Genomic DNA, 11,615 nt, shown 5'->3' with positions numbered 1-11,615 from the left:
CAGAGGTGTGCGCAAATCGAATGTACTGAATGTGATCAAAAGACAAGAGAAACACTGTTATTGTCCTGTATGGTTTCCCTGAAGGTGCAGAGATGCTTGTTTACACTAATAAAAATGGAGAATATAACGGACAACTCTGTCACCCTGACCTTCAGTAGCAGGCATGTGATATAATGGCACATACAGAGGTTTTCACCTTCACCTGAATGCCTGCTGCACAGTACAAGAATTCATCCCGGGGCAGCTTCAATTACTCTACTTCACCATAGCTGCTGACAGCTGCCACATCCATGGAACACTGTAGTCCGCATGCCTCCCTTCAGAGTCTGCTGACGTGCACTAAGCAAGCCGATTAGTCTCTCAAACAAGAATTTAAAATGCCTGACAAGAGAGACTGGTCTTTATTGAACAGACTTTCTCATGTAACGTTTGAATATGGGTTAGCTATTTGTGTGTGTGTGTGTATATATATATATATATATATATATATATATATATATATATATATATATATATATATATATATATATATATATATATATATATATTCGATTTAAGGAGGAATAAGCTCTTAAGGCAAACTTGATATGGTATGTGTATTTCATTTCCTTTTCTAGCCCATTTTTTACAATGAAATGTAGCCATTTTCAGGCTCTTTGCAGCAGTGCAGGTGATTTTCAGCTGTAATTAAAGCCTTGCTTGGCTGAATTCAATGCTCTTGAAAAGCAGGCTTCTGAGTGCTGCTGAATTAAGGTGTCAGGCAGAGCCATAAAATGGTCAATTAAACAATTATATATCTGCAGCATCTGACCATGAGCACTTTGAAATCTTTGTTGTTTTTGAAGTGGCCATGGGACTTTCACTTTAATTAGGCATGAATATGAATTTGTGTTTAAAAAATCTTTTCTGCATATGTGTGTGTATTTTGTTCTACACAGCAACTGTGTCCTTGACCATTGTTTGTGTACAGCAGGTTTAGGTCATTGAAGGGCAGAAAGGTGGTGTGGCCCAGCAGGAGGCGTAGCTCAGGATCTATTTTAGTGAGCCACTCACATGTGGGAGGAGAGGCATCAGTCATCAAAAATCCACCACACTGACCTGTTCTCTGCTTGACTGTTCATTCTTCCTGACTTCTCCTTACAGGTAAGAACACTGTATCAATGGCTTTTTATCTTAGCTAATAGTCCAGTTCAGACATAAGTGGAGATTAAGTTCGAGTGTGAAGTGTGTCTTGAAGTGTGGAGAGCATTTTCCATCTCAAATGACTCCTTTATCTCTCCTAGTTCATAAAATGACTCTTTTATCTCCGCTAGTTCATTATTTTATTCATTCCTTAACAAGATTAAGGGCAGCGGGTCATACGAAGAATCAAAAAGCTATGTTAGGAGGAGATGACAGGACATTTTCAGGCAATAAAAGCTTGAGATTCTTAGTCATAAACAAATGCTATCATTTTATTGTGATGTCTCTCCCAGGTGCTGCTGTTGTTTAATATTCCATACATTCTGCATCATGTTTATTTAGAAGGATTTCTTTCGATCAAAGTCATTGGTGCTTTATTGGTGTTGCATCTGTCATAAGGCAGGGCAGCACTTGGCCTTCACTCAACACACATTTCCTGGCATGAATGATGGGAGCAGAGAGGGAGGGAGGGAAGAACAAGGGACAAACAAAGATGAATATCTGTACAGACATGAGAGACAGGTGCAAGTGTGTGTGTGTGTGTGTGTGTGTGTGTGTGTGTGTCTGTGTGTCTGTGTGTATATGTGCCAGCATATTTCATCCTGTTTAATTCTGAACTATTTGCGTTGATGCAAGTCATTTTCCCAAAATCGAGCTGCAGATGTCAGGGATGGAAAAATCACTTCCTGTGTGGGAGGGTGTATGAGAAAACACATCACCATTACTCATCAAATCACAAGAATGGCTGTGAAGGTCAATTCCTCCATCAGTAGTTCCATCACAGAAAGTGACCACAATGTCCCCCAAAAAGGTAGACTGGTAAGCCTGTTTTAGGAGAGTGACTCATAGTTGGCTCTGAGAGCGTGGTTTTTAAAAAGAAACTCAAGTAGGCTTTCACCACTGACATCCAACAGTAGGCACTGTCACATGGTGGATGCTGTTTCTTTTATATCACACATAACACGTCAGTAGTAGGCCTCACACTGGTTGACTCAAAGTGTCCTTACTTACTTTTTTCTTCTTTTCAGCATTCATCTGTATTTCATTGTCTAAAATTCACCCTAAGAGCCCCATTTCCCAGAGCATTGTGTCAGCCATACACTGCACTGGAGCATTTTGTTTGAATTACAGTTCACCACATGTGGTGAGGGAAAAATCTATAACTGAGCCACAATATTGTCTATTCTGAAAGCGATACATGCTCTCTCATCCTACTGTCTTTACCTAGGTAAAACTATATACATGATTTGGAGACTTTCATGCAAAACATTACCAGTGACTGTGATCTCTCTTTCCATGATGCCTTGGTTAATCCATGGCAGACGGCTGTCATTTGAATAGCACAGGAATGTGCCACTGTACTTGATGCGGAACTATGACCATAAATATTTTGGCTTGCTTTCAGGACACGTAGCACAGTGTGACCATGTCTGAGGGGTAAGGGTCATCTCTACTGACATAAACACTCTGTTAATATGACATTCACTTAACATACCTGATTTGCAGTTGGTAATGATGAATGGTTCAGTAATGTTCATATGCTTGTGTTCACTTCTATTTTTGTGTGTGACAACATCCTTCAATAGACCGGTAAGAAATCTGACATTGTCTAAAGCATTTATTAAACTCTCTTAGAAAAAATGTTAAATCCAAAGAAAAGACTATCCAAAATAATTAGCCTTTCATGCATAAATTTATTACATAAAAACTCTTTATATATGAATTTTGACTTTTTCAAAATATCACTTGTATTAAAAAAAAAAATTAATAAATAAATAAAGTAAAAGATGTCTGTGTGGGAATACCTTGAGTAAAAAAAGGTTTAAGCATTATAGCTGAATTTAAAAAAAAAAAAAAAAAAAATTATTCCAATGTGTTTATAAACAGTTGTCAACATTTATATCAAAAATACTTAATGTTGAGCTTTTTTTTTTTCTTTTTTTCTTTTTTTTTTACAAAATAGAGCAATATTCTTGACATATACCAAATTTACACTCTTTAGGACTATGACATATTTTGTAGTTTTAAAAAAAATTAAAAAAAAAAAAAAAAAAAAAACCTAAGGCATTCATTGGAATTGAAAAAAAATTAAATTGGGATTTTGTATAAAAAGATTGTAAAGATATACGACACCAGAGACATGCAGCATTAAGCATGGCAAATAGTCTAGAGAGAAATCAGTATATTTATTTATTTATTTATTTATTTATCTGTCAGTAATGGTCTGATTTTAAGGTGATTTACACTGTATATTTAAGAAACCACTTTTTCTAAGAGTGTATTAAATGCTCAGTGCTAAAGCATGGAAATACAGTATTGTATATACTACAAATTTATAAGCATGCGCATTCTATTGATTGGAAGTTGTGCAACATTTACATTTATCTTATATTTATCTTACCTACTGTAACACTCATATTTGACAGTAAATGCCTTTAAGTAAATGAAATATCACACAAGTCCATTGCATCTCAGGTCTAATCCAGCAGTAAACAGTTGTGTCTTCATGCACATGTGTGATGATGTGAGTAGTATGTTGTATAGTAAGCTCCACTCTAGGTTTGCACTCCTCCACTTAGGACTGTTTTGGGTGACTGAGCTCTCATGTTGGAAATTCCAGCAGTAATCAGCTCTGGCAGTTAATGCATGCTCCATGGCTTCTGTGGATTAGGCCCCATTTACTTCCTAATGTATGAAAAAAACAGGAATGACTTGTCTTTTTTGTCTCACAGAGGAAGTCCAGATCGAAATCCAAGTACCCAGCAACACGTAGGCTGCTGCTGAAGGTGAGTATTTTGAGCAGGTGAATCACCACATATATCCATTATCCTCTGTTTCCTTCAATACTTTGATTAGTTAGCTTGATTATTTGGCTTATTTAGATCATTATCAGATCAGAAGCTTATTTCCCAGTGTGCAAAGATATGGCAACTGAACTGTGAAGCTCTAGTCCATAAGCACTTCTGTCTTTTCCAGACCAAGCTTCTGAAGAAGGCAGATAGTCTCCTGGTAAAGGAAAAAGAGCAGAAGAAAATAGAGCGAGACAATGCTCTGAATGAGAGAGTGCCTCCTCTAAAGCTCACTGGACTCTCAGTACAGGCGCTTCAGGTATGTAGCATGGTCCAAACACTCTGCTACGTTTTAGCTTAAATGTGCCAAATCATTTGAATGCTAATAGATACATTAAACTAACTAGTACTTTTAACATTTATCCTGCACTTCTTGTCACATTCATGAAAAAATATTAAATAATAGTTGTGATTTTGCTATAATTTGCACAGTAACACAGACTAACATTTATCTGTACAATTCTTGGGGGGGGGGGTGAATCTAGAGTCTTGATGATGGAGACGCATTAAAAGTTAGGTGGGAAATCATATAACTGCGTTCATATGTCAAAAACAGTTCCAATTAGGGAACTTTTAAAATCATTGTAAAAACTTGCTGGGAACTATTTTACAGCTGTTTTTAACAAGATTGTACTGCAAACAGATGGGAAATTAGAGAAGTGTACTGGTTTACAGTAAAATACCACAAAATGCAATATATAGTGGGATTTTATGCAGGAGTGAGAATGTTAAAGATTCTCTTTGTGCACATTTTCTGTGCACAGCTTCTAATTTGCACATCTGCAAATTAGTGAAGAGGTGGTTGAATTAGTGCAAGCTTGTGGGCAGAAGTGGTAACTCACTGGTTAGGTTTTTGAGCTACAGCTCAGAAGGTTGTGAGTTTAAATCCCAGCAATTTGCCCTGGTTCATAAAAATAAATAGATAAATAAATAAATAAAATCCATTACATTCATGGTAAACAAAAAAAAAGGGCAGCTGTGGGTTCCAGAACTTTACTGTAAAATAAATATGGTAGTACCATTTGTTGCCATGCAGTTAAATAGTTCCCTGACAGCAAATGACTATTGTGTCTGTACGGTAGTATACAATTAAATAAAACAGCACTACCGCAAATTGAAGGTCAGATTTTTGGTTTAAAATTAACAGCCAGCCTTGTGTTTGCTTTTATATAGTTACCATTAAATATATGGTATTACTGAACATTAAACCATTTGAAAAAGTGTTTTCTATAAATAAACAGCAATTAAAAAACAAGAAATTACTACAGTAAATAAAGCATTAAATGTAGTCAAACCCCAAGTTATTTATATATGCCATAAACAATTTTCCAAATTTAACTCACGCACCACCGTGAAAAAGAAACTCATACAACAGAAATAAGAATGGAGGTTTTAATTTCTTGAAACACTATGACATATGCAAAAATAATATATTTTATTATAAGTATATATTTATATTGTACCATCTACAGTATAATAGAACTCAGCTCTTCTTGTGCCTATACCAAGAAAAGCGTTCCATATAAGACATTTGAATGTACAGATCAGAAATGGTAAAACAGGTCATTATAGTACAGCACCAATCCTGCACAAAACACAACCAGTATGTAAACAAACTAATTACGATTACACTGATGATGTCCATGCCTCTGGACTAATAAAGGGCATTTATTTAAAGCTGAGATTTGATAAAGCCTCTGCTAATTTGGTGGTAGAGATGAATGTGGTCCAATAGGTCAGTCTAAACAGTCTGGAAGAAGGAGCAGGCATACAGATACACTCCATCTATCCAATTTCACATAGCACCATGTAGCCAAAAGGTACGTACGATATGGGTTGTGCACACACCTGCAACAAAGCTGGAGAATATGAGACAAAATGGAAGTGGATAATTGAACAAATACTTAAAAATATTTAAAACGGCCTGTAGGGGTCAAAAGTGCTAGTTCCTTAAGATCAAATGATTAAAATACACTATTCATGTGTATTTAGGTGTAACGCCTTCTGGGTAGGATTGAAAACCTGCACTCAAACCAGCCCACTGAGGATTGGATTGTGGATAATACACACACTCACTCTCGCCCACACCCACCCACACACTCACCCCACCCCTCACCCCCACACACATATACATCCCTGATACACATTTGGACAAATCCTTAGAAATAATCAAATAATGAAAAGTCATTACAAAATAAAATTAATATTGTTATTTATATAGCAATAGATTTGAAGGTGGGCAACACAGAAAAAATAAAGGGTCATTTGACATTATTCTATTGTAATATAGTATTATGTAACTAACAGATATGCCAGAGCCATATCTCCCTGTAGTTCTTGCTGGTTTCCCACTGAAGCTAAGCAGGGTTGAGTCTGGCCAGTACCTGGCTTGGAGACCTCCTGGGGAAAACTAAGGTTGATGCTAGAAGTGGTATTAGTGGGGCCAGCAGGGGGCGCTCACCCTGTCTGGCGTGTAGGGACTAATGCCCCAGTATAGTGACGGGGACACTGTATAGTAAAAATGAAGGTCCTGACTCTGTCTGGTCATTAAAAATCCACTGACATTTATGGTAAAAGAGTAGGGGTATAACCCCAGTGTCCTGGAAAAATTCCCCCCATGGCCCTCTAATAATTCCCATCTCTGAATTGGCTGCATCACTCTCTCCTCTCCACTAATAGCTGGTGTGTGGTGGGCGTTCTGCTGCACTATGGCTGCCACTGCATCATCCAGGGGGATGCTACACACTAGTGGTGGTTGAGGAGATCCCCCTCACACCCCATACCATGTAAAGCGCTTTGAGTGTCTAGAAAACTGGTATATAAATGTCTTTTTTAAACCTCTTTTTGGACAAATTATTAGTGGTATATAATTTTTTTGTTTGTTTTTTTATTCATGAAATAGCCACTGCTTTACATATTAAGGTAAAAGTTTGATTAACACATGATGGTATTTCACTGTTACTTTTTAAGCCAGACAGGATTTAATACAGCAAAATTTGTTTATTTATTTTTTCCCCATTTTCCTTTTTCGCTGTTGCTATTTAACAGTAACATTTCACCATAAATTACACTGACATTTTCTACAATGTTCTTTAGCAAGATTTTTATCTTTCAACTGCTCAGTTCAGCCAAATGAGCAAATGAGCAAATGCAAATGAGCAAATGCAAAGGTAAGGGATTATATTTTATTTTATACTGTCTATACTGTAATTAAATTACAGTATAAACTGAGGTAAAGTATAAATAAAGTATTAGCAGTAGATTCTCTAAAATCATCTGGAAAATATTAGTACATTACTGTAAACATACAGTGACAAACAAATTTTAAGCACATTAGTTAACTGTAATTATATTACAGTGCTATAATGGAAATATGTTTTACACGTTTATTTTACAAGTTTATCACAGTAAATTACTGTCAATTTTACAGTAAACTGTTCATGGTGGGGCTGGGGGGGGGGTAGTACTCTTAACAGTTCAAAGCACCACTGAAGAACCCTTGAACAATGTGGTGGAAATTCACCTGTGAAATGAGAAATCGCTACGAAAACACTTGAATATGCTCAAGCAAATATTTTATTCAATCAGCAATTGCTCACAAGCCCAGGTAGCCACTCTTACCTTACCACCTGTACCTTACCTCAGAGTGCTACAAGGGTTAAAACAGAATATTGGAGTATATATGGTTACATTCATCAATTATTCATTTCATATGTAGTTATTCTTATTCATTTAGCAAAGAACATGGAAAGCAGCATCCTATTGGATGACAGAGTACACTGATTATCATTATCATAAGAGTTCATTTATCATATTTGCACTGTGTCTGGGTAGGAGAGTGCATCTTTAGCACAAGAAATTAATTGTATATAGATGCCTAAAGCACTCATTATTCACAGGACAATATACTTGAAACTTGAAGTACCACCTCCAATCTTGCTCAACATCATGTATGTCCATCTTACCTCATCCATTTCAGTGATCTAATTCTTGCCCTTGTCTGTCTGGATCTGTCTGGGTCTGTTCTCCAAACAGGGAAGTACTGTCTGAACAGTCTGTACTTTCTCCCAAAAAGTCCTTAAGATCATAAATTTTATTTCCCCATTTTCATAAGACAATCTGTTCTATCTGTTCTCCCTTAGAGTTGAACGGCTATGTTCACAGTTAGTATGTTAGTAATCTTAATTTTCTCCATAACCACCTCTTTATTTTAAGACTATATAGCATCTGTATTTGCTGTATTATTTACAGACAAGATGAAAGTAGAAACCTCACATCCTTAAACCCTTAACGTCCACCGTTAAACCCTTTTTATTTAAAGGAGCAGTCTTACATTCCTCACACTTAGAACTACATATCTGTCCTATTAGTATAATCATATCTACTGTTTTATTCATCATCGTTACTGAGAATTATGTTTTAGAATGAATAACTGAATGATACACTGAGAGCTTAACGGGTTACAGCATTTACACGATGAACTTTTCAATTATAAATATCTCTTAATTATTCTTTGCAGGAACTTTGTAAAGATTTGCACCAAAAGATTGACATTGTGGATGAGGCTCGATATGACCTTTCGGTAAAAGTGGCCAGAAATGATTCAGAGGTATTCAGATAATTATTCCATATTTATCTATTTCTGCAGTTAATTCCTGTGCACGTTGCTGTAGCAATTGGATAGATCCTGTTATATGTAATGTTGTTATTCTCTTTCGGACTTTTGAAAATCTTATTAGCCTTTTGTGCAATATTGCATAGTCATGTCATAATAATGATCCATCTAATTGTACATTAATCTGAGAGTTTGTGTATGCTCCATCCCAAAACTCACCCCATCTATACCAACCAGAGCCAAGGAGTAACTAAATAAAACACGATGGGGCATGCTGTTATAAGAAAGTAGTTACTGTATGAAAATAGTTATACGCATCTGGTGTGGTGTGATGCCACCCCAAAGCTAATTATTTTCAAATAACAGCACATCCCAAATCGTTTTATACCACAGCAATTTGTTAACAATTATAATATTTAATTCTTTAATGAACAACACATCATAACATCCTGTTATCACTTATGTTATAGCAGCTATAAACTGCTGTTCCCTTACCAGCTCATCTTTTTTCCCCTCCCTCTTGAAGTCTATCCTAAGGACTCTCCCATGGCAGAAAAGCACTGACACTGGAGACTCTTTCCATAAATGTTAAATAAACATCTTCAAAAAACTTTACCATATCAATAACTATATCTCTTTGATAAACACCATGTTTATTATTTGACTTACACTCCCTGCAAATGATCCATTACCATAGAAACAATAACAGAACGAGCACATTAATATAGACCTGTGATTTGATTCTGATTATAGACACTACTGCCAGTGCAGCTGTTACAGAAAATGACTTAACACCTTCTGACCAATCAGATTCACTGTGGCATAAGTATTATATTCATTGCAGTGGTGGCAATCAATACATCCTAATGCTCAAATGTGGCAGTACTGTTTGTTTAAGAAACCTTGATTAGTACCAACGTCCCTAATAGCATCTTATAATTTTTCCATCACACATTTGGACACTTAAGGTCAACATTCTTTGTGTCAGATTCAATCACTGCAGCAGAAGATCTATGAACTGAAAGGGAAAATGAGCAGACCCAAACTGAAGAGAGTGAAGAAGTCAGCGGATGACAAGTTGGGAGCTCTGACAGACACCAAGCTCATGAAGGCTGACTTCAAAGCCAACTTGAAGACTGTGAAGAAGGAGGATGAAAAGGTGATGTCCTCAAGGCTCTGTTATATTGGTAGACGTTTGAGCATTGCCTTGAAAGCTATCTATCAAACCTTTAGTTTATAGTCTTATAGTCAGCACTTGACATATTCATGAAAATGTTCAACGTTCAAGTGCCATTAAGTATTGCATGCACCGAACATTTGTGCATTCAGAACATTCTATTTTTACTGCTCTCCTGCTGTTTCTGCCTTTCCATTTCACTCCAAGTGTTCTTTCTGTCTGTTCTCCACAAGCAGAAAGAGGAGGTGACAGACTGGAGGAAGAATGTGGAAGCTATGTCTGGGATGGAGGGCAGGAAGAAACTTTTCAATGCTGGACAGTGAACTAACAAATGTCGCAGAAAATCTACGTTTGATTAATAAGAAATATTTCTCCTAAAGAACTCTGTATGGACTCTTCTTGATATTTTTTTCTTGTGTGTGTGTATATGTGTCTGTTTTATTGTGTGATGGTTGAATATTCCAAAAATGTAAAGAGATGAGGCATTTATGTCTTGTGTAGAGTACTGAGTGTTGATTTGCAGCTAAATTATGGAGCATATTATCAGGAGAGATAGTTAGATGGTAGAACAACATTATATTCCTATCATACCAACTGTGTAAATATTTGATTCATATTCAGTGTGATTAGGCTGAATAAATTTACTCTGTTTCCTCACCAAATGTGTGTTGATTTTATCATTTACCCGAATATTTTTTTTAAAATCCAGTTATATCTGTCTTTACAGAGTTTCATTAACCCCCATCCCAACCGTGTCTGTGTGGGTTTCCTCTTAGTGTAGTTCTCCTATACTTCCAACAAAACATGCCGATAAGGCTTTTCTAAATTGCCCCTAGGTGTGAATCTCAGGGTCATGGAGAAACCTGAAGCCTATCCCAGGGAACACGGGGCACAAGGCGAGGTACACCCTGGACAGGGTGCCAATCTATCGCAGGGCACAATCACATACACATTCACACACCCATTCATACACTATGGACACTGTGAAAACGCCAATCTGCCTAACATGCATGTCTTTGGACTGGGGGAGGAAACAGGAATACCCGGAGGAAACCCCGCAGCACAAGGAGAACATGCAAACTCCGCACACGTTGGGAATCGAACCCCCAACCCTGAAGGTGTGAGGCGAATGTGCTAACCACCGTGTGCCCTAGGTGTGAATGTGTGCTCCCAATGCTCCCAGTGTTCTCAGGATAGGTTCCACATCCAATGCAACCCTGAGCAGGATAAACTGCTTTCTGAAACTGAATAAATAAATATCTGTTCAGTAGGTTTATTAGCTTGTTCAAAAATATATTTTCTACATTATATTATATGCACTATTCAGAATGTATTAATTTCCTAAAATTGTCTATTGTTATCTGTTGTTGTATTATCTTATTAAATATTTAAATAATATAAGGTAAGATATACCTTTATTGATCCTCCGTAGGGGAAATTCAAATTGACACAAGAGCACAAGCAGGATGAGTAACATCAATGAAAGAACAAAAGAAAGAAAATAATCCCCATGAATACCTATACAATAGAAATATTGGAAATAATTAGAGATTAAATGGTTGGCTGTAACATGTTATATGCATTGCATCATGGTCATGTTACTGTATTCTCCCAGTTCTTTCACAGTTAAGACCCAGTGTGCAACAGTTCAGTTCCCTCTGGTGTATACTGCAGACATGTTCTTCATTAAGGTCTTTAACCCCAAGCTCCACCACAAAGCCTCTGCTTATGTTTGATCAACTTTCTGCAATGTGTTATGGCTCTCTAAGGATCTTATTATTTTAGCACAATT

General features: G+C 36.7%; 1 protein-coding gene across 1 annotated transcript; it reads left to right on the top strand.

The window, feature by feature from the left end:
* Nucleotides 1–1,923: 1,923 nt before the first annotated feature.
* On the top strand, nt 1,924–10,485 carry tnni4a (troponin I4a). The gene is made up of 6 exons (XM_053688121.1): nt 1,924–2,001; nt 3,915–3,968; nt 4,159–4,290; nt 8,551–8,640; nt 9,635–9,805; nt 10,060–10,485. The coding sequence occupies exons 1-6, from the start codon at nt 1,924–1,926 to the stop codon at nt 10,144–10,146; spliced, it is 612 nt and encodes a 203-aa protein (XP_053544096.1). The 3' UTR covers nt 10,147–10,485.
* Nucleotides 10,486–11,615: the final 1,130 nt, after the last annotated feature.

The sequence above is a fragment of the Ictalurus punctatus genome, chromosome 19, assembly GCF_001660625.3.
Source record: "Ictalurus punctatus breed USDA103 chromosome 19, Coco_2.0, whole genome shotgun sequence".
Classification (NCBI taxonomy): domain Eukaryota; kingdom Metazoa; phylum Chordata; class Actinopteri; order Siluriformes; family Ictaluridae; genus Ictalurus; species Ictalurus punctatus.
The sequence above is the reverse complement of the archived record's forward strand: the minus strand, read 5'-3'. Positions and strand labels throughout refer to the sequence as shown.